At 42.9% G+C, this 22,429-nt stretch overlaps 1 protein-coding gene across 1 annotated transcript in view; it reads right to left on the bottom strand.

Moving 5' to 3' along the window:
- Nucleotides 1-1,800: 1,800 nt before the first annotated feature.
- The window catches only part of LOC121868940 (protein FAM200A-like), a 98,628-nt gene continuing 77,999 nt past the window's right edge, over nucleotides 1,801-22,429 (bottom strand). Inside the window, exon 2 of the mRNA XM_042369972.1 lies at nucleotides 1,801-2,292. Within this exon, the coding sequence (XP_042225906.1) occupies nucleotides 1,801-2,292 (492 nt within the window). The remainder of the gene's footprint in view (nucleotides 2,293-22,429) is intronic.

The following is a 22,429-nucleotide window of genomic DNA, read 5'->3' as shown; positions in this document are numbered from 1 at the left end:
AGTGTAATATAGTTATGTTCCATTGGAACACCCTGCAATAGTATAAGGACGACATGAGGTATGCTGACAATTTAATGTGACTTACCTGTTGGTGACGACGATGGTAGGAATGAGACCTCGGCATGTTTCAGTGTTCGACATCATCTCCTTCCCCTGGTGTGGGTGGCGCCAATCGAGGAAACAACTTGTGTATTCTCCGTGACTACCATTACTGGTAGTCACGGAGAATTAATTACTGGTGTGCCCATCAGTCTCACCGTCGTAGCCATGAACGGCAGAGATATGGTCATTGTAGTGCTTTTATTTACCCGTTACACATCTCTCACCATGCTTAATAATATTAACTATCTTCATGACATTCTTATTGTTATCAGTGTGTGTGGAATTCACGATGTTATGCTCCACCTACACACAACCTGTTACTAGCCTAACCCCCACGTCTTTTATTTCCCACACACACACACTCTTATGGCAAGATAGCCGACATATTAAGATTGTATCCACTTTTTTGCACTTAGTAACTATATCAATTCTCATGTACAGAACCAAATACGCAATGTGCTTGAATACCTCTCACGTAAATGTGAATAACAAAGTGTGAGGCCAGACATACTGCCTCACACGCCTGTACTCACGCATTTGTGAATAAGTTACCCTTTATGTATAGAACTAAACAAATAATGAAATGAAACACTGTATAACATTCAGTGCCATAATATCCTGACAACGGGGGTTAATTATTATGACCCTTTGTAAACCCTACTCTGTAATCCTTTTGCGCTACCGCTCACAGGATGAGTGTGGGGTGCACAATAAAGTAGCCGCTGTAAGCGGCAAAATCAAAATCAAATGGGCGACATCTGTTGGCCGACCATAGCATTTCCCCCAGCTGTTTCGAAACTTTAGACTCAAGGCTATTCGAAACCTCACTGGCTGGGCAGTGGACACGACTTTTGTGCACTATAGTACTTCTATAAATAATAATGGTTCTCCCTCGTGTTCGAGGGTGGCTGGCCCTACGGCCACCTAAGCGTGAATTTATTTAAGTTGTAGGAGCTGTCGCCTACACAACAACCACACCCTAAGTTAACGAGTTGCATGACCCAATGTCAAGGAATAATCTGAGAATACAGGACAACTCGCCAACTGCACTGGCTAACCCAATGGTTCTTAGCCTTTTTCATTCCATTCCACCCTGAGGAACTCTCAAAAATCCTCTAGGCATCCCTTCAGTTTTCTCCCAAACCCTCCACAAATAATGAAAAAAATAAACTGTTCTAATCAGATGAAGAGAATACCCTCCTTTTATTTTTTTTTTATTGTTGACAATTATCATTATCATATATTTTGACAAACCTACATAATTTACATAAAACTTGTCACTAGACTCGAGTGACTAGAATAGCCTCACAACAAATTTGAATTTGGTTTGGAAAAAGTTCCTATGACTTATGCATATTTTGTCACAGCTCATTGAAAAGGCTGACATTATTTTCTTTCAGTCAGGCGATTGGTTCGAGGTTGCATCACTAACAAAGCACATCTCATGTCCATGTTCACATCCAATCGGTTCCGGCTTTTACTCTTTAATGTAGAAGGGTGTAGAAACCAGACTCGCATAAGTAAGTAGTATAAAATGGCAAGAGGACTCGAAGTAAGATCTAGCTAACTTTTGGATACGACTGATACATTGAGCACCAGAATACATTCAGGGATTTTTCTTCATATAGGACTTTTGCAGCAGAATCGTTCTTGAGATCAAGGAATTCGTCTTGAACATCAATGGGAATTGTAGCAGTATCAAGAGTGCCAGAGAAAAGATTCCTTAACAATTCTTTTGAGCTCGCTTTCCAAGGATTTCAGGAGCTGAGTGATTTCAGTTTTGAGTGATGGGTCAAACAGATGACCTTTTTCAGTCTCATCAAGAACAGTTGAAAGATTCTCAAACATGGCAACATTTCCTGCATTGACTTTCCTTTGCCAGTTCTGGAACTTGACAAGAAATGCACGAAGACAATCCATGAGGTGAAACACATTTCTTTCCTTGCCCTGTAGCTTGTAATTCAGCCTGTTTAGCTGCTCAAATATATCTGCTAGGTATGCAAGACGTGGCTCCCACAACACCTCATTGAAGTGATTGAAGAGATCATCCTTCCCATGCACTTTCAGGAATAACTTAAGCTCTCCCCGAAGTTCAAACGCACGATTCACAACATTACCCTTGGAAAGCCAGGGCACTTTGGAGTAAAAGAGGATGGTTTCATGGTCTGAATCCATGACTCTACAGAGGTTCTAGAAAAGGCGAGAGTTCAGATCTCCTGCTTTCACAAAGTCGACATATTTGGTGACTACCTCCAAGATGTTGCAAAGTGCACCAGGGAGGGTTTTCGACACCATTACAAAACGATGGATCATACAATGAACCCCCTTGGCATTTGGATATACTCCCTTGACACGCTTCTGGAATCCTGATTTCGATACCAGCATTTACAGCTTATAACAGCCCACCGCCCCCCCCCCCCCGTCCCCTGAAATCTTAATAATAATAATAATAATAATAATAGTAATAATAATAATAATAATAATAATAATAATAATAATAATAATAATAATAATAATAATAATAATAATAATAATAATAATAATAATAATAATAATAATAATAATAATAATAATAATTAACGGTTTATTGAAAACATTCTGCAGCCCGAAGGCTGAAAATATACATTAAACAATACTGACCTATTACTTAAAAGGACATGGGTGGGTGGGTCGTTTAACTAAAGCTTTCATTACTGAAAGGAGAAGGAACATGAATTTTTTTTTTGACACCCCCCTACATCCTGTGCAAGGTGAAGCGCCTACAGCGCCCAACTGGGAAGCATGCTAAGTTCATGCTTGCCTTTATGTCTCATGAGTTAAGGGCGTAGAAGCCTGAAGGGTCCTAGTTTTTTTGTCAAGGGCATAGAAGCCTGAAGAGTCATAGGTTTTTGTCAGCAAGTTATTGGAAGCTCCAACAACTTTCCCTGAATACGAATTCGCAACTTTTCGATTTACTTTACTGCTAGTTGAACAGGGACCAAGGGAGGCTAGGGAATCGAACCCGTGACATCTCGCTTGCAAGGCAAGAGCGGTACCGCTCTACCACCAGCGCCCCGGAACATGAATTGAACATACAAATTATTATAGTTTGCAGCTGATGGCATGGGCTGGTCTTTTGTCATGCTGTGTGAGGTCACGTAGGCCTCGTAGTTCAGTAACTCGTCCTCGGGTGTTAATATGAAGGACCTCACGGGGTCATGGAGACACCGGGTGGAGTGGTGTTCACGTGGTGCCGTAACTCGTCCATAGGTGTTGATATGAAGGGCCTCACGGTGTCATGGAGACACCGGGTGGTGTGGTGTTCACGAGGTATAGTGACTCGTCCTCGGGTGTTGATATGAAGGACCTCACGTAGTCATGGGGACACCGGGTGGTGTGGGGTGGTGTCACAGTCCCTCACTCTCTCTGCTCGGTGGTGTTGTGTTATCTCGTAGTCAGGTGTAAAGCCGACCCACTGTTGTTCCCAGGGTGGAAGGATTAACACCGTCTGGTCAGAAAATGGTTCCCAGGGGTGCTTATCTCACTGGTGGGTCACGGCTCTCACTGGTACTGTCTAGTGCTGAATTCACTGGCTTAAGCACTGTTCATCACTGTTCAACAATGATCCCACTTCATTCCAAAACGAAATTGTCACTTTTGATTATGTTGATATCCCGGAGGTGAGGATGGTCTGGGAGAGGGATTTGGGGAATGGGCCGAACATTGGCCAAAGGGGCCGCTGCACAGAAGTGCCTGGTAAGTCTTGACCCTCCAGTGGTCAAGGATGTAGTGTCGTGGTCTCCTTGGAAGCCATGGCCCCCAGGGTGAGAACCCAGGAACATGATAAGCAAGTCGATTAACATCCAGGTTCCCAATTACTGCTGGGTACTACAATTACTACTACTCTGTTGTACTACTGTTACTACTACTCTGTTGTACTACTGTTACTATTGTGCTGTTGTACTACTATTAATACTACTCTGTTGTATTACTGTTACTACTGCTCTGTTGTACTACTATTGCTACTACTCTGTTGTACTACTATTACTACTGTTCTGTTGTACTACTGTTACTACTGCTTTATTGTACTAATGTTACTACTGCTCTGTTGTTGTACTGTTACTACTGCTCTGTTGTACTACTATTGCTACTACTCTGTTGTACTATTATTACTATTGTTCTGTTGTACTACTATTGCTACTACTCTGTTGTACTAATGTTACTACTGCTCTGTTGTACAACTCTTACTACTGCTCTGTTGTACTACTATTGCTACTACTCTGTTGTACTATTATTACTATTGTTCTGTTGTACTACTATTGCTACTACTCTGTTGTACTAATGTTACTACTGCTCTGTTGTACAACTCTTACTACTGCTCTGTTGTACTACTATTACTACTACTCTATTGTAAGTGGCCTCCAGCCTCCCCCAATAGCCACACCTTCACTGCCATTTCATTACCTTAATATCCTAATACATAAGTAGCTATCCTAGCTGTGTTGAATTAGTTGAGCCGCAGATCTATGCGGCATTCAGTGACTGTAGCCTCATAGTCAATATCTGCAGCTGTTGTCAACTTTGAAGCAGAAGCTCTCGTTCCCCTGAGGCAGAGCAAAGCCGACCGAAGGAGAGAAAAGGGCAGTCGACATCTCATCCAGGCTGTAACATAACTTCTGGGCTGCTGCTTCTGTTCGGAGATCACCTCCGCAAGTCTGGCGTAGAAACATCTTGCACTTGGTCCCATCCCACCAGAGGTTGTGAACACTAGAGGAGCGAAGCTGCCTTGATCTACATTCTGAATTCTCTCCCCGTATGCCCTTGTCCTTTCGTTCTCGTTCCTCCTGTGTGCAGCATCTAGAGCTCAGTTATGGTGACATGCGGCCATGGGATAAAAAATCCTGATGTCGAAGAAGTCTCGCTGTCCCTGCGTCCAGAATCCTCGAGCACTGAAGTCAACACGGGTTTCGTTGGAGGTGTTTGAAGTCCTATGTTGGAAGGTCTCGCCATCCAATGGAAGGAGGGTCGGTTATAACCATGACATCACAGCAGATTTCCTTCAACATATTTGCTGTGAGGTCCCTTACTTCGTCATGCCTCATGCACATGAAGCCCCCTTTCTTGTACAACATGGCCTAATCGACGTCATAGGAGGAGCCACACACGAAATGCGAGGGCAAACCTTCTACTGGCCTACCGTATTTTAGAGCGTTGGCATCTGTAAATTCTTGTTTATTGAGACTGAAACCATTTGCCCTTATCGGTAACGTAGTTAACCAGTTCGAGGCGCCCTACTAATGTTACTACTCCTCTGTTGTACTACTGTTACTACTGCTCTGTTAAACTACTGTTACTACTACTCTGTTGTACTGCTGTTACTACTGCTCTGCTATACTACTGTTATTACTACTCTGTTGCACTACTGTTACTACTGCTCTGTTGTACTACTATTGCTACTCATCTGTTGTACTACTCTTACTACTGCTCTGTTATACTACTATTACTACTATTCTGTTGTACTACTGTTACTACTGCTCTGTTGCACTACTGTTACTACTGTTCTGTTATAATTACTATTACTAATACCCTGTTGTACTACTGTTACTACTGCTCTGTTATACTACTATTACTACTACTCTGTTGTACCACTGTTACTACTGTTCTGTTGTACTACAGTTACTACTACTCTGTTGTACTACTGTTACTACTGCTCTGTTGTACTACTATTGCTACTCATCTGTTGTACTACTCTTACTACTGCTCTGTTATACTACTATTACTACTATTCTGTTGTACTACTGTTACTACTGCTCTGTTGCACTACTGTTACTACTGTTCTGTTATAATTACTATTACTAATACCCTGTTGTACTACTGTTACTACTGCTCTGTTATACTACTATTACTACTACTCTGTTGTACCACTGTTACTACTGCTCTGTTGTACTACTGTTACTACTACTCTGTTGTACTACTGTTACTACTGCTCTGTTGTACCACTGTTACTACTACTTTGTTGTACTACTGTTACTAATACCCTGTTGTACTACTGTTACTACTGCTCTGTTATACTACTATTACTACTACTCTGTTGTACCACGTGGCCTCCAGACTCCCCCAATAGCCACACCTTCGCCACCATTTTATTACCTTAATATTAAATATCCTAATACATAAGTATCTATCCTATCTGTGTTAAATTAGTTGAGCCGCAGATCTATGTGGCATTCAGTGACTGTAGCCTCATAGTCAATATCTGCGGCAGTTGTCGGAATTGGGGCAGAAGCTCTCGTTCCCCTGAGGCAGAGCAAAGCCGACCGAAGGAGAGAGAAAGACAGTCGACATCTCATCCAGGCTGTAACGTAACTTCTGGGCTGCTGCTTTTGTTCGGAGATCACCTCCTCGAGTCTGGCGTAGAAACAGCTTGCACTTGGTCCCATCCCACCAGAGGTTGTGAACACTAGAGGAGTGAAGCTGCCTTGATCAACGTTTTGAATTCTCTCACCATATGCCCTTCTCTTGTCGTTCTCATTCCTCCTATGTGCAGCATCGAGAGCTAGGTTACTGTGACATGCGGCCATGGGATCAAAAATCCTGATGTGTAGGAAAGCTTGCTGTCCCCGCGTCCAGAATCCTCGAGCACTGACGTCCACACGGGCTTCGTTAGATGTGTTTGAAGTCCTGTGTTGGAAGATCTCACCATCCAATGGAAGGAGGATCGGTTCTACCATGACATCCCGGCAGATTTCCTTCAACATATTTGCGGTGAGGTCCCTTACCTCGTCATGCCTCATGCATATGAAGCCCCCTTTCTTGCACACCATGGCGTGATCGCCATCATAGGAAGAGCCACACACGCATTGGGAGGGCAAACCTTCTACTGGCCGACCGTACCTTAGAGCAATGGCATCTGTAAATTCTTGTTTATTAAGACTGAAACCATTTGCCCTTATCGGTTACGTAGTTAACCAGTTCGAGGCGCCCACCTCCTGCGCTATAGCTACTTTTTTTTCAAATTTTCTGGTATCTGCAGCAACAGTTGCTGCAACTTATCATTTTGGCAGTGCTGTCGATCTGTCATAATGGACCTACGAATCTTATTTACTTCACTGGTATCCACCTCCCCTGTTGCATTCTGGGCTATTATGTGGTCAGTGAGGGCTGCCGAGAGCTTAAGTGAATTTTGATGTTCGGTGGCAGCAATCTCCTCTGGATTAGGTCGTCCCATCCCTCCCAGTCTTGTACTACTGTTACTACTACTCTGTTGTACTACTGTTACACCTACTCTGTTATACTACTATTACTACTACTGTGTTGTACTACTGTTACTACTACTCTGTTATACTACTGTTACTACTGCTCTGTTATACTACTGTTACTACTACTCTGTTATACTACTGTTACTACTGCTCTGTTATACTACTGTTACTACTACTCTGTTATACTACTGTTACTACTACTCTGTTATACTACTGCTACTACTGCTCTGTTATACTACTTTTACTACTGCTCTGTTGTACTACTGTTACTACCACTACTATGTTATCCTTCTATTAAGAATATCCTGATGCACTATTATTACTACTATAGTATTGTATGGAAACATATCCTAATGAATAACATTTAGGTCAATAACTGGTAGTTAGGAGGGTTGGTATGGGCAGAGTTTGGTAAAACCTGCACCAACAAATGGGTAACAGTCCAGGCAATAAATCTGAATTACAGTTGAAATTACTTAAATTTTTCACTAATTCACGCGCAAAGAGTACATTCTGATTCAATACAATATAAAGCTATTTAATCAAAGGCTTGTCAGGCACCATTTTAAATACCTTTTATTGTGATTTAAATTCTTTTTTAAAGAGTTCGGACGGCCAATATGAGAGCGTGAATCACGGTAATGCTATTCCAATTACCTTATGGTTGGCAGTGCACGATAATCATTATTCACACGCGTTAATGATCTCATTGTGTTCGAGTCGCTGATAAATTATTGTTATAATAATTAACATTTAGCCTCATACATATATATATATATATATATATATATATATATATATATATATATATATATATATATATATATATATATATATATATATATATATATATATATATATATATATATATATATATATATATATATATATATATATATATATATATATATATATATATATTTATGCAAGTAAATTACTGTAGGTGCGCGTGATCTAGGTATATGCTGATAACCACAAGGAAAAAGAAAACACGAAGTTCCCAAGCGCTTTCGTGTAATTCACATCTTCAGGGGTGGGTACAGACTAAGGAGAAGTGCATAACAAGGTACATATATACAGAGGAGTGTGAGATCAAGACCACAATGAAAACGTGGATAAGATGACCTGTCCTCATGTCTAGTAAGGTCATCCTGTGTACTTAAGCCTTTCTCTGAGGTCATATTTTGGGGCAAAAAACAAAATTTGCCATTTTTTGTCACAGACCCTGGCAAAAAGTTTTCATTGGGGTAGAAACATTGCCTGTAAAATATTTTAAACTCTCTAATAGGTAGAGGTTGCTCAAGTCAATGAAATTTAATAATATTATGTAATGCTTAATGCTTTATATATCATTTCTAGCCCCCAAGCCTGCCCCATTAAGTGGGTATTAGCTGCTCAAGGCAGGGGTCGCATGAGGACCAGTCCCACTCTTTGTCGCCCAGTAAGGTCTGCTTGAGGGCATTAGGGAATGATTTCCTGTGGTCAGCAACTGCCTGCAGTAGATACTGCAGTTGCTGTTCGTCCTTGGTGATGCGGCCTGAGAAATCTTGGACTAAGGCTACTCCTCTTTTTGTATGATCATTGATCACAGACAAAGCTTGTACTGGGAGGGCCAGGAAATCTGTATTCAAGTTGAGTTTTTTGTAAAATGACTGTTCTTTGTCGTGAAATCATATAGGTTCTTCACTTGGAGTGTGTCTGGATTGATTGTAACCCGTTTGACATGCTTTTCTTCTCCAATAACGATGTTCATAGCTTCCAACATGCGGTCCTTCACTGCTGGGAGAATACCGTCATCAAAGAAGGCCAATGCAACCAACTCTTCTGACAAGTACCAGAGGTGTCTCATCATTTTGTGGAAAGTTGCCTTTGATATGGCATCGCCGATGGTACTGTAGTCTTGTAGAGCTTTAAGCAACATCAGATCTCCTTTTGGTGTCTTTGCAGAAAGTGGAGCAGTTGTCCAAGCCTTCATATATATTCGGGCAAAGAAAATGCACAAATCTCTTAGTCCTCTGTTCTCCTTTGGAGTAAGCTTAAACTGAGAACGGAATAACCGCACTTTGAAGGAATAAATGGTCTTTGCCATCCATTGTGCTTGGTGCATTGCACCAGGAGCAGAAAATCGTACTCCCCGAGAAGGTGATGTGCCAAGGAAGATGGAGGCCAGCTCTAGCAGCTCTCGATAATCATCTCGAAGCTGTGTCTCCAATAGAGCCTTCTCAATGAAGTTGGTTAGATCGTCCCTAACAGCTCTGACCGATTCTTCTGCCAGATCGTCGGTGGAGGAGTCTTCAAACTTCTGCTTATCAATTTGTTCCCATTTGGCTTGGAATCTTCGGAACAGCTGTATGTCAGGAGCAGCTGAGTGCCCCATTACAGCTTCAAAAGCAGCTCCAGCTACAAGTTCTAGTACATGGTGGCGGCAGGCAAAATATAGCAAATCACGACCCAGCAACTGCTCAATTTTGACACACTCACCCTTGTGGTGACCACTATTTGAGCTTGTTGTATCAATACACATGCCATGCACGATGTCTGCAATGTGCCATTGCTGCAAAGCTTTCACAACAGCTTTTGCTTCTTCATCACCGGTACCAGAGGGAAATTTTGGAACAGCAAGAAGTTGGGAGGTGCCATTGCCTGAGACAAGAACTGGGAGTCTGTCAACATGGCCCCCATGCCCCGTCAAATCAGGCATCAATTTACCATCCCAGTGAACAATTAAAACTGACTCTGGTTTGAAGTTTGAAAGGATTTCAGCTGCCCTGCTACTGCGATGATGCTGACGTTTCCTCCTGATGCTTGATCGATTCAGAATCAATTCACTGACATCATGGCCCAGACTCCGAGCAGTTTGGGTGACAATGTGCATGGCCATTCTATCTGAGAACTTGGTCCGATCTAATGCTGCAGAAAGTTCTGGAGTTAGAACTTCTTTTCGCCCACGCTTCTTGACAGTTGGTGGAGTTTGAAGTGCTGATGGGCCAGGAACTGGGTTGGATTCCTCAGAAGAAGACGTACTACTGCTATCCAAGACAATTATGGCCTGGCATTTTTTGGCTTCTTCCTCTGCATTGTCTGCAGCCAACTTCCTTTTCATCGCTTTCTTGAGAGTTTTTTCTCGTCGTTTCTGTCTTTTGAGGAATACTTTGTCAAGAGATAACATTGCCCCACGACGACCTTTTTCTCGTTGCGCTATTAAGAAATCCTTATCCTCCTGAACTGTCATCATCTTCAAAGCATTCACATGTGCAATGTCAGAGATCTTCAAATGTATCGGTGAACTCTTTCTCTTTCTGCTTTTGAGTTTCTGTCTTTCTTGAAGAGTTCTTTTTCAAACTACCCTACTTGTCAAACATTTTGTGCACTTGATTCACACAATCTGGTTTGTGGTGTGTGGGAATGTTTGCTTTTGTCCAAAATTTAAGAACTTTGTCTGTGACTTCCCCAGCTGCCACTCTGATGGGTTTTTTCTGTATGCGATGCAGGCTTAAAAAATACTGTAACACTTGCCTGTTTGAAGGTAAGTTAGCCCCTGTAATGTCATCACATAATGTCTTTATCAAATACACATTTTCTCGTGTTTTTACTCCTGCATTAGCCATTTTGACCTGAGGAATAAAGAAATGAACTATTAATATAAATTAATAATGAGAATACTCTGCAGAACTGCTTCTAATTTCCCCAATCATCAATCACGACCTGGAAAAACTCACCACAATCGTGCCAAATGCGACGCACTAGTGGTGGGCGTAATCGGCTACAAAGTAATCGACTACATCGATTACTTAATTTTTGACAGCTTTGTGCAACCTCTAAATATTAATATATTCAAAAATAACTCTACACACAATGTTTTCGTCCTAAATGGACACTTTTAGCAGGGTCTGTGGTAAAAAATTCCAAAATTTGAAAGATAAGGACCAGGGGTGAGTGCAGACTAAGGAGTAATACTTGACAAGGCTAATATATAGAGGAGAGTGAGATCAGGTCCCTAGGGGACAGCAGGTGTCCACACTGTTCTGGTCATAAGGCAGTGACCCAACCCTTACTCGGGTTGACATCCGAGGGGAAAAAAATTTTAATCGTAAAACACAGTCATATCTGGTTGACTTTTGAAAACAGCCGGAATTCTGGTGTGTTTTGTGAACAGCAACATATTTATAACATAACCCGTGGGACCTAACACCACTCACCCTCCAATTCTAAACTTTTCTCCGTAAATTAGGTTACGAGGAAACACAGGTAAGTTGTCAATAATCCCAGGAGATGGTTGAGAATAGTGAATGTGAGTTGTAGTTTTGTCCCCTGTCCCGCTGTCTTAGCCTTGTGTTACTGCCGCCACTGTAACCCCTACTGCAATCCCCATCACCATACCACCACTGAAACTCTTATTACCACCATCACCCCTACTACCACCCCCATCACCACCCTCACTCCTATATCCACCACCACCCCCATCACCACAGAAACTCTTATTACCACCATCATCCCTACTACCACCCCCATCACCACCCTCACTCCCATATCCACCATCATCCTTTCCACCACTGCCTCCACCACCACGACCTCCCATCCACCCTTTCCACCACTAACCCGACTTCCACGGTTCCACCACCACAATCCCCCTACACCTGCACTACCACAACCAACCCCCTCCACAACCACCTCCACTCCACTCCTGAGCAGTTGCTCCAAGTATATAAGGGATTCATTCGTCCTAACTTGGAGTACTGCTCTCATATCTGGGGTGGCTCTTCTTCTGTCCAACTACTAAACAATCTCTCTTCCCTTTCTCTTCGGCGCAATGTTGCTTCACTCTCTCTCTTTTACAGGTACTTGAACGGGCAATGTTCGGTGGATTTGGCATCCTGTGTACCGCTGGCATCGCCGTGGGCTCGTAACACACGTCTTGTCCGCGGTGCCCACCGTTTATGTGTGGATGTCGGTCACACGAGAATATGCTGTTATAGTACCTCCTTCTATCCTCACACAGCAAAACTGTGGAATGCTCTGCCTTCTTCTGTGTTTCCATACTTATACATTCTGTCTCACTTTAAAAAGCTGGTTTTCCGGCATCTTCGTGGTGTAGATTAACACAGTATAACCTTTTTCTTTTCTATTTTCAAATTCTTTGTTTGTTTTTTTCGCCCCCAGGCCCCGTTGTGGGTCGTTTGACCTGAGCCCGGGTGTGCTAATTCCCGTAACACTTTATACTGATGGAGTCCACCCTTTGCTGTCATGCTAAGAAAGCTTTTGCTCTCTCAGTCAAACCTACCTGCCAATAACCTTTTAATAAATCTAATTTAGTAACAAACTTAACATCCCTCACCTGGCCAATACAATCATGAACTCTGGGAATGGGATATGAATCAGATTTAGTTATGTTATTAATTTTTCTATAATCTGTACAAAATCTGAAAGAAACACCATCAGGTTTAGGAACTAAAACACAGGGTGAGCTCCGTGGACTACAATGGGCTTTATCATATTGTAAGGTCCTGGGAATTAAGGATAGAAATCCCTTACCAGACTAATCAGGTTCTTAATTAAGGAAAGTCAAGGACCATGGTTTTCTGAGGAATAACAAACAACCGTTTGAGATTGACATCCCTTTACTATAAAAAATATAACACAAAACTCTGACACCACTCAACAAACATCAAATAATTACGGGAGTCAAACAATTAATGCAGTCAATAGTGAATGCAGTTTATCAATTAAGGGAAGCAAACAATTAAAGGAATCAAACAAATAATGGGAGTCAGCAATTAATGGATTCAAACAATTAAATGTAGTCAACAATTGATAGAATCGAACAATAAAGGGGAGTCAGCAATTAATGGAATCAAACAACCATAGAATCAAACAATGAACAGATATTTCCTACGGCACGGCAGTGGCCCTGGGGGAAGGTTCTGGAACAAGGTGATCCACAGTGAAGGGTAGGGAAGCGTCCATTCAACTCCACACTCGAGCAACGTCTTGAAATGGCAGGAGACCACCGGGGCACAGACGGAATGAGGTGAACTGACGGTCATGGTATGTGGTAGTGGTAGATGTCCAGAGAATTGACAATCAATAGGTGAAGGTCTGGGGACAAAGCCCACGAGTCCAGGACCTATGATGAGATCACAGCCAGAATGTGACGAGCAGCCGGGTAGCTAGATAGTGACTGTATGGCGGCTGGATTGAATCTGCCGGTGACCCAGATAGTCGCTGCCGTTCTCACCTCTGTCCAACCGCCCCAAGTGTCGTCCGCACCAGCAAACGAGAGAGTTAGCAGCGGTAACGAGCAAGAAGATCGTTTCCGCTCTTACACATATCATGTTCATGTATATATTCTATTTCCTTCCTCATGATTTCCCTATTCTTTGGATTTACCCTGTAAGAATGCTGTTTAATAGGAGCAACATTCTCCTCTTGTACATCACGAACAACTACATTGGTCCTCCTTGGAGAATCAGGAAACTAAGATTTATATTCAATTATGCTTTTTATAACTTCACACTTCTTCTCGGGATCTAAATAGTGAAGCTTACTATCTAACATACCCATTACAACAGAATTCTGCAGAACTTTATCCTCACATCTAATGAATTTAACATCATCAGGTTCATCAATCTTCACATCAATTACTTGCAAACAACCACACTGTACTTACATTTCTACTTGTCTTTCATTGTATGGTTTCATCAAATTATGTGACACAACTGTGTTTTCTTACGTCTGTCTGGGGTGTTAACTAAATAATTCACATCACTGATCTTTTTCTCAACCTCCTGTGGACCACTAAACCTTGCCTTCCATGGGTTTCTTTGAAATGGTAACAGCACTCACACCTCGCCAGGCTTATAGTTTTTATCCCTGGCATCCTTATCATACTACACCTTCATGTCACTGAGACTTTTTCAAATTCTCAGCAGCTATTTCCCTGGCTTTCATCAATCTGTTCTTAAAACCAGACACATAATTAAAAAAATGGGGGGGGGGGGTTCTCATTTCCAATCTATTTTTCCTTTTAACATGGCCATACACCATCTCAGAAGGGTTCAGCATCCCTCAGAGTAAAAAGATAAAATCTTATCTCATCTCTTTACAATACATTCTCAGTGTGTTCTTAAGTGTCTGGCGAAATCTCTCTCAACAACCTGTGACTATGGAATATATGCACAGTACCTGACAACTTCTGATTTATATGCAAGTCATTCAAAATTTTCCTGAACAAACAAGATGTGAATACGTCCCTGATGTGCCTGAATAATCTCAGGCAGTCCTACTCATGAGAAATATTTGACTATTTCTCTTACAATATGCTTACTGTGAATACACCTCAAAGGAATAGCTTCTGGGAAATGAATATATGGAGACATAATAGTTAACAGATATTGATTTCCTCTCCGTGTCTTTGGCAAAGGTCCTACACAGTCTATTACAAATTTTCTAAAGGGTTTACAAAAGTCCAGAATGGGTTTCACTGGTACAGGTTGAATGATATGATTTGGCTTACCTACTTCTTGACACACAGGGCAGGTTTACAAAATGCTGCCACATTTTTTTTTCAAACCAAGTGAATAAAAATGTATCAGCAACCTGTTTTTTTTATTTTCCTAATACTTAAATGTCCTGCCAAACTAGAATCATAGGATAAAGTTGTTATATGATTCCGGTACTCCTTTGGAAAAACAGTTTGTTTTTTCATTTCCCAATGATCTGAAGCTGGAACCTCTGGAGGTCCCCACTTTCTCATCAACACGCCATCTTGGTAATAAAATCCCAAATTAATGAGCAGGCATACCATTCCCCACAGCCTAACTCCTGGTTTCTCTCATAATGTTATCCCCAAGCTGTGAGTTGCTTAATTCACCATTATCAATATTGAAGTCTGGACAAAAATCTACCTCCAATTCCACTTTATAATTTTTGTCTTCCTCTTCCACTACAACCTCAACATACATGTCACCTTCCATGAAAAACTGACTGAAATCACTTTCATCCTACATGGTTCTTTCTTAGAAATAGACCTCCAGTAGTGAAAGCACACACTAGAAAAATACCATTTTGTTTTTCAACTTCCTCTCTCACTGCATCACAGTCAACATTTGCACTATTTATGTCACTCATAGATACCTCAATAGTGTCATTCCCATCACGCCCAATGCAATAAATAAACTAATTATTACAAAGGATATACATCTTTCGTAAATACTTCATAGAAAACGCTGACAACAGCGACTGATACAAAATGAATATTGAGCATACATTATTAAACACATAGACATATGTAACAAACCATACAGCAGAGTAGTGTAACCTAGCAGCAGAGTACCGTAGCCATACAGATGTGTAATGTACTTTCCTTTTTCTTTTTTATATATGGCCTCCAGCCTCCCCCAATAGCCACACCTTCGCCACCATTTTATTACCTTAATATTAAGTATCCTAAAACATAAGTAGCTATCCTAGCTGTGTTGAATTAGTTGAGCCGCAGGTCTATGCGGCATTCAGTGACTGTAGCCTCATAGTCAATATCTGCAGCTGTTGTCTGCTTTGGGGCAGAAGCTCTCGTTCCCCTGAGGCAGAGCAAAGCCGACCGTAGAAGAGAGAAAGACAGTCGATATCTCATCTAGGCTGTAACATAACTTCTGGGCTGCTGCTTCTGTTTGGAGAACACCTCTGCGAGTCTGGCGTAGAAACATCTTGCACTGAGGGATAGAAATCCCTTAACAGACCAATCAGGATCTTAATAAATGAAAGTCAAGGACCATGGTTTTCTGAGGAATAACAAACAACCGTTTGAGATTGACATCACTTTACTATAAAAAATATAACACAAAACTCTGACACCACTCAACAAACATCAAATAATTAAGGGAGTCAAACAATTAATGCAGTCAATAGTTAATGGAGATAAACAATTAAGGGAAGCAAACAATAAAAGGAATCAAAAAATTAATGGGAGTCAACAACTGATAGAATCGAAACAATAAACAGATATTTCCTACGGCAGTGGCCCTGGGGAAGTTTCTGGAACAGGTGATGCACACTCAGGGTAGGGAAGCGTCCATTCAACTCCACACTCGAACGACAGCGGCAAATTGTCTTGAAAAGGCAGGAGAACACCAGGGCACAGACGGAATGAGATGAACTGACGGTCGTGGAATGTGGTAGTGGTAGATGACCAGAGAATTGACAGTCGACAGGTGAAGGTCTGGGGACACAGCCCACGAGTCCAGGACCTATGATGAGATCACAACCAGAATTTGACAAACAGCTGGGTAGCTAGATAGTGACTGGATGGCGGCTGGGGTGAATCTGCCAGTGACACAGGTAGTCGCTGCTGTTCTCACCTCTGCCCAACTCCCCCAAGTGTTGGTCGCACCAGCAAACGAGAGAGTTAGCAGCAGTAACGAGCAGGAAGATCGTTTCTGCCATTATACAGCTCCCCCAACAAAAATCTACTGTAAGGTAGATTAAAACTTAAGATTAGTACACAAAGCATAATCTTCTTACAACAAATGCCTAAATACACATCAAAATAAAGAAGGGTCACATAAAAGTATAGGTGGAAACTTGATGTCCAAAACGTAAGGCCGTATCAAGGAACTGCACGTGCGGTCCACTTCAGTCCAGGTTTAAGTTTGGGCCTATTTCCAGTCGTATAGGATTCTTCTATCTCGTCAGGTGTTATCAGTAACTGGCAACCGAGATCATCGGAGTCTGGCGCCCGAACGTCACAGGAACTCATGCAGGGTAGTGCCTCGACTAACTCCAGCTTGGGTCCTGTAATTATATTGCCTTAACAAATTAGCTTGGTGTAATTTAGGCGTCTTAGAGGAAGGGGGTGAGAAGGGTCCAACAAAATGCATGGCTACCCGAGAAGATAGTTCTGCAATGGCGGGTAAGGGTTCAAGTGGAACAGGACGGACTCTACCCTTGGCGGACATACGTGGGCACTGATCACAACTAGTACAAAAAGCTCTATTATCCGCTCCCATACCTGGCCAGTAAAACTGATCACCAACCTTCCTATAAATTTTCCTACGAGAACTTACTAGAGTAGGGTGTGTCATAGGAGGGAAGATCAGCTAAAACTAATGGCCCATCACTTTTTTGGTAGATTTTAGTGTATATAAACAGAAAATAATTTCAGTTTCAATATTGTGCAACCTTTTGCTAGGTAAGTTTTAGCGTGAAATTTATCGAAAATCTAACGTACAGCTGCATTAGTGCATTACAATTAAATAGTGAACATTGCTTTCTGACTTCATTCTTTAACAACCCAACTAACAATATTTTTTTCTGTTTCAGATTCTGATGCATTTATAAGTTGATAATATTTGCGATGGCTGCTTGTGTCAGGACGAGGAACCAAAAATCCAGCCATCTCAGTCACTATCTTGGGTCTGGGAGAGAGCTCCTGAAGTCGGAGTTGCCTACATTGAGAGATGCTTTGAGATACGGTGTTTTAATCAGGCAAATCAGTGAAAAGAACCAAAGAACTTACACAAACAAAGACATTGCCAGTGATATGACCAAAGCTGTCTTGGCACAGTACACTCTGGCTAACGCTCAGTTCAAGCCTCCAGTCATAACAAGTCAGAAGAAGATTAGTGAGAGACTGCTAGCCAGTTGGGAAAAGGCAAGAGATATCTCTCTTGGGAGAGGAAAACTTGCAGTTAAGGACAGCTTTGCAAGCAACTGGACCAGTTATTTGACATAATTACTTGCAAGTGCCCAATTGTTCTCTGTCCTGAGTTTGGATGCGATCGTGACTGTAAATCCGAGGCCCACATCTCCTGTATTTGCAAGCGTGAACTGAAGATTCCTGTGATCGAACTGGCATTTGTCAAAGCACAGAGAGAGAAGACTGGCAGTATAGGGGCTCTCATGATTTCTAGCCAAGATATTCCGGAGTCCAAGAGACAGGAGGCTGCCACAGAGAGACAGAAGAGGAGAAGAGTTGCCGAGGAAAAGAGACTTGAGAAGGCCCAGGGTGAGGTAAAAAAGGCCGATGATTGGAGTCAAGCTGATTCAGAGTTTAATGACTTCCCCATGGCTGATCCGAGTGCTGACCAGGAGAATGGTGACTTTGTCCCTAACCCAGAAAATAATGATCCCAAACCTTCCAGGCATAAGATTCGAAATAGGAAAGATATCCTGAGCATAGCTCTGGCCAGCATGCGACACCACACTGGTCTCAGAGAAACTGCAGAGATAGCAACAGCTGCCTGGATTGACGGTGGTTTGATAACACCTGATGATGTTCACCTGGTGATAGATCATAACAAAGTAAGGAGAGCTCAGGAGAAACTTGTCAGTAACCTAGAAGAGGAGTTTGATAAGGGGATAAGAGAAAATGGAATCAATTGTTTGTTCTTTGATGGGAGAAGGGATGACACTAAAGTGTTCATGAAAGTTGGAGATTCTGACAAGTTGTTCCCTGCCATGGTGAAGGAGGAACACTACTCCTGCTGCAGTGAACCAGGAGGGAAGTATTTGTGGCATTTCACTCCAGAGAAAGATGACATCAGGAAACCAGCTGAGATAGTGGCAGATAACATTGTGAACTGGCTCAGAGAGAGGAACGTAGACCAGACCCTGCAGGCCATTGGAGGGGACAGCACCAACACGAACACAGGGTGGCAAGGGGGTCATACAGTGGATAGAGCGGAAGATTGGGAGGAAGCTGGTCTGGATTGTTTGTGACCTCCACACCAACGAGTTGCCACTCAGACATCTGATCCAGGAGCTGGATGGCAAGACTTTTCAAACAACAGATGGTCTGGTCCTCTTGGCAAGATGCTGGACTCTGCCACTGAGTTAGAAATAAATCCGAGCTTTGAAAAAATCACAGTTGGCCCTCCACTCGTTGAGCTTGCACATACTGTCATTGGCGACCTGAGTACTGACCAGTACTATGGTTACATGATTTGCAGTGCCATCAAAACTGGGGTCATGCCTGATAGACTTGCTTACCTGCAGATTGGTCCAGTCTCACATTCTAGGTGGCTCACAACGGCTCTCAGGTTCTGCAGAATTTCGGTCGCTCATCATAAACTGAAAGGGAACCAGCTTCACAACCTGAGACTTATTGTCCAATTCATCGTGAGTGTCTACTTGCCAAATTGGTTCAACACCAAGGTCAAGTCATCGCTCTCCGAAGGTCCGAGGCATGTTCTCTTCCAGCTTGAGCTCCTGAGGAGTCAGCCAAGGAAGGTTGTTCAGATTGTGGAGCAGACTGTGAGGCGATCTTCCTGGTATGCTCATCCCGAGGCAGTTCTGCAGACAATGCTCTGCAGTAAGGATGAGGAGGAGAGAAGAGTGGCAGTCAAAAAGATCTTGGATATGAGACTTATGAGAGGATCTGGGCATGACGAATCAGTTGGTGACGATTCCTTCAGGGTCAGGAAGACTCCTGAAGTCAATCTAGGTGCCAAGACCCTCACTGATCTCATAGATCTGGATAACATCCAGGCTGGCAGTGAGCCCCTCTTACCTGCAGCCTCACCAATGTTCAAGTCAGAGCTTTCCTGGACAACCCCAGGCATGTCCCTGCCTGGCCCTCGCACACCCAGAGTATAGAGCGTTGTGTACAGCAAGTGAGCGAGGCCAGCAGTCACGTGTACAGCCAGGAGAGGAGGGAAGGCTACATCCGAGCTCAGGTGGTCAGCAGGGAGGTGATGAGTAGAAACAGAAGCAAGAAAGACATGTTCTCTATGGTGTGCAGCAACACCGGGTCGTAGTAGTAAAACCGGTTTTTGTATTTGATGATTTTGTTTTCTAAAGGAATATTAAATTTAATAAATGCGTCAAGATCATTCGTTTCACTATTCTGGATCATTTTCATCCTAATAAATTAACCTGATACATTTACTTTACTTTAAATAAGCTATTTAGTGGTGTTGGTAAAAGGGTGAGAATACTGAATTTTCATAAGATTTCAAGTTAAAATTTACCTAGCAAAAAATAAAAACTTTTCAAACCTGAAGATATCACATGAATCTGCACATAGAACTACATCATTAATACCATGGGCCGATTTTTCAAACTCAAAAAAAAAAAAATTCGCCTCCGTATGACACACCCTATTACTAGAGGGCTCTTGTGAGCTACAGAGAGAATGTTACTACGACAAACAGCAGGGACAACAAGTAAAGCTCGACCTACTTTGGCTGGTTGCTTGGATGACACACAAGACCTGTGTAACACCCCATTAATAGAAACAAACTTATAAACCGACCCATCTCTCACCTGATCCTCCTCCCCGGAAGTCACCTTCTCCCTTTCCCGCTTCAGAGTGGCACACGAGTCTTGAAGCTTGGCGAACTCCCTGGGAGTCACAGTCAGTGGCAACAAATTCGGAAGAATCAGGGGATGCGGCCGTTTCCCCTTCGCCGACCTTTTTTCCACAGCTTGGACCCTTGCTGGAGGTGTGGTGGCGTGTGAGGGTGGCGAGGAGACGTCGGCAGGTGGCGAGTCGTCGTCAGGTGGCGTGGGGACCGGTGCTGGTGGCGAGGAGACTGGTGCTGGTGGCGAGGAGACTGGTGCTGGTGGCGAGGAGAGTTTTAAAGGTTCCGGGTCGTTAGGGTCACGAACACCGGGAACATTACCAATGAGAACACTGGCAAATTTAATGGGAGCTCTTACCACATTAGACCAACCAGAGAAATAGGGGCAACGCAGGTAGCACCTAACAACAGGGAACTGGTCAACACGACCAAAATAATCGGCGACACTAACCTTCGGGCAGCTGGAGATGTCAGCGTCAGGCAGGGCTTCCTCAGAGACAATAATGCATGAGCAACCAGTGTCCCTGATGAAAGTAGATGCCCTAGACCCATTTATTGTTCCACTGACACAATAACGGGGGCAGCTCCTGTCTTCCAAACAGAATCCGACCTTGTTGCTGGGTTGATGAGTGTCAGCAGTCTTGAAGGCGAGGGGATTCCTGGGACAGCGAGAACAAATGTGCCCTTCTTCTTCGCAGCTGTGACACCGCACGGCTGGTGAACTACTCCTGTGTACTACTCCTCGGGGTGGTTCCTCGGAGGACGGAGGCTTCGCGTTCTTCACTACAGGAGGGGAAGACTTAGGGTAGGCGTTTCGAGCAGACGCCCAGTTGTCGGCAACACGAATAGCTTCTCCAAGAGTCGCTGACCGGTGTTCTTTGATGCAAATTCTCAAGTCTGGAGGTAGAGGAGACAAAAACTGATCTAATATCATGAAGTTAGAGAGAGACTCAAAGGTTTCTTCAACCTCTGATGCCTTTAGCCATTGTTGAAACAAACGACCCAGGTGAATCGAAAACTGCTGGTACGTTTCTCCTGCTCTAATCTTCGTTCTGCGGAAATCAACACGATAACCATGAGAAGTCTTGTTAAATCCTCGCAAGAGAGCTTGCTTCAACAAGAAGTAATCTCTGGTGATGTCGGCATAGCTATCTGGGTCTACACCAAGCAGCTCAGCTACCCGTTCAAACCTAACACGGTAAGAGGCGATGTCTTCTCCTTCACGGTACACAGGCAAGCTGGGTTTTACCACATTGTCTTGTATGGCCAGAGGATTCTGGTCTACTTGAAGCATTAATCCTAGCTAGTTCTAGGTCCTTTTCTATCTGCAACTTAACTAATTCGAACTCTCTTTCTCTATCTCTCTGATTTTCCTCCAACTCTCTTTCTCTCTGACGTTCCTCCAACTCTCTTTTTCTCTGACGTTCCTCTAACTCTATCTTTTTCTGAAGTTCCTCCAACTCTCTTTCTCTCTGACGTTCCTCCAACTCTCTCTTTTTCTGACGTTCCTCTCTCGCTTTCTGACGTTCCTCTCTCTCAGCATTCTGTTGGTTGACCAAATACTGACCAACCTCAGTACCTGTCAGACCCAGGGCCATCGCTTGACCTTTCAACTCCTCAAATTTATACATAATGATCAGAAAGGCCAAGAGCAAAAATAAAAATACACAACTTACCCCGCAAATAGCCAAAGGTAACTCACTTAGTGGCTCAATCAGACCAATAAATGATTTGATCCTACTGGAGGGAACCTCGTTCCGCACCCAGCAAAGTTGAATCACTCTCAGGGTAAAG

Source organism: Homarus americanus, unplaced genomic scaffold (genome assembly GCF_018991925.1).
Source record: "Homarus americanus isolate GMGI-L3 unplaced genomic scaffold, GMGI_Hamer_2.0 scaffold24694, whole genome shotgun sequence".
Lineage (NCBI taxonomy): Eukaryota > Metazoa > Arthropoda > Malacostraca > Decapoda > Nephropidae > Homarus > Homarus americanus.
The sequence above is the reverse complement of the archived record's forward strand: the minus strand, read 5'-3'. Positions and strand labels throughout refer to the sequence as shown.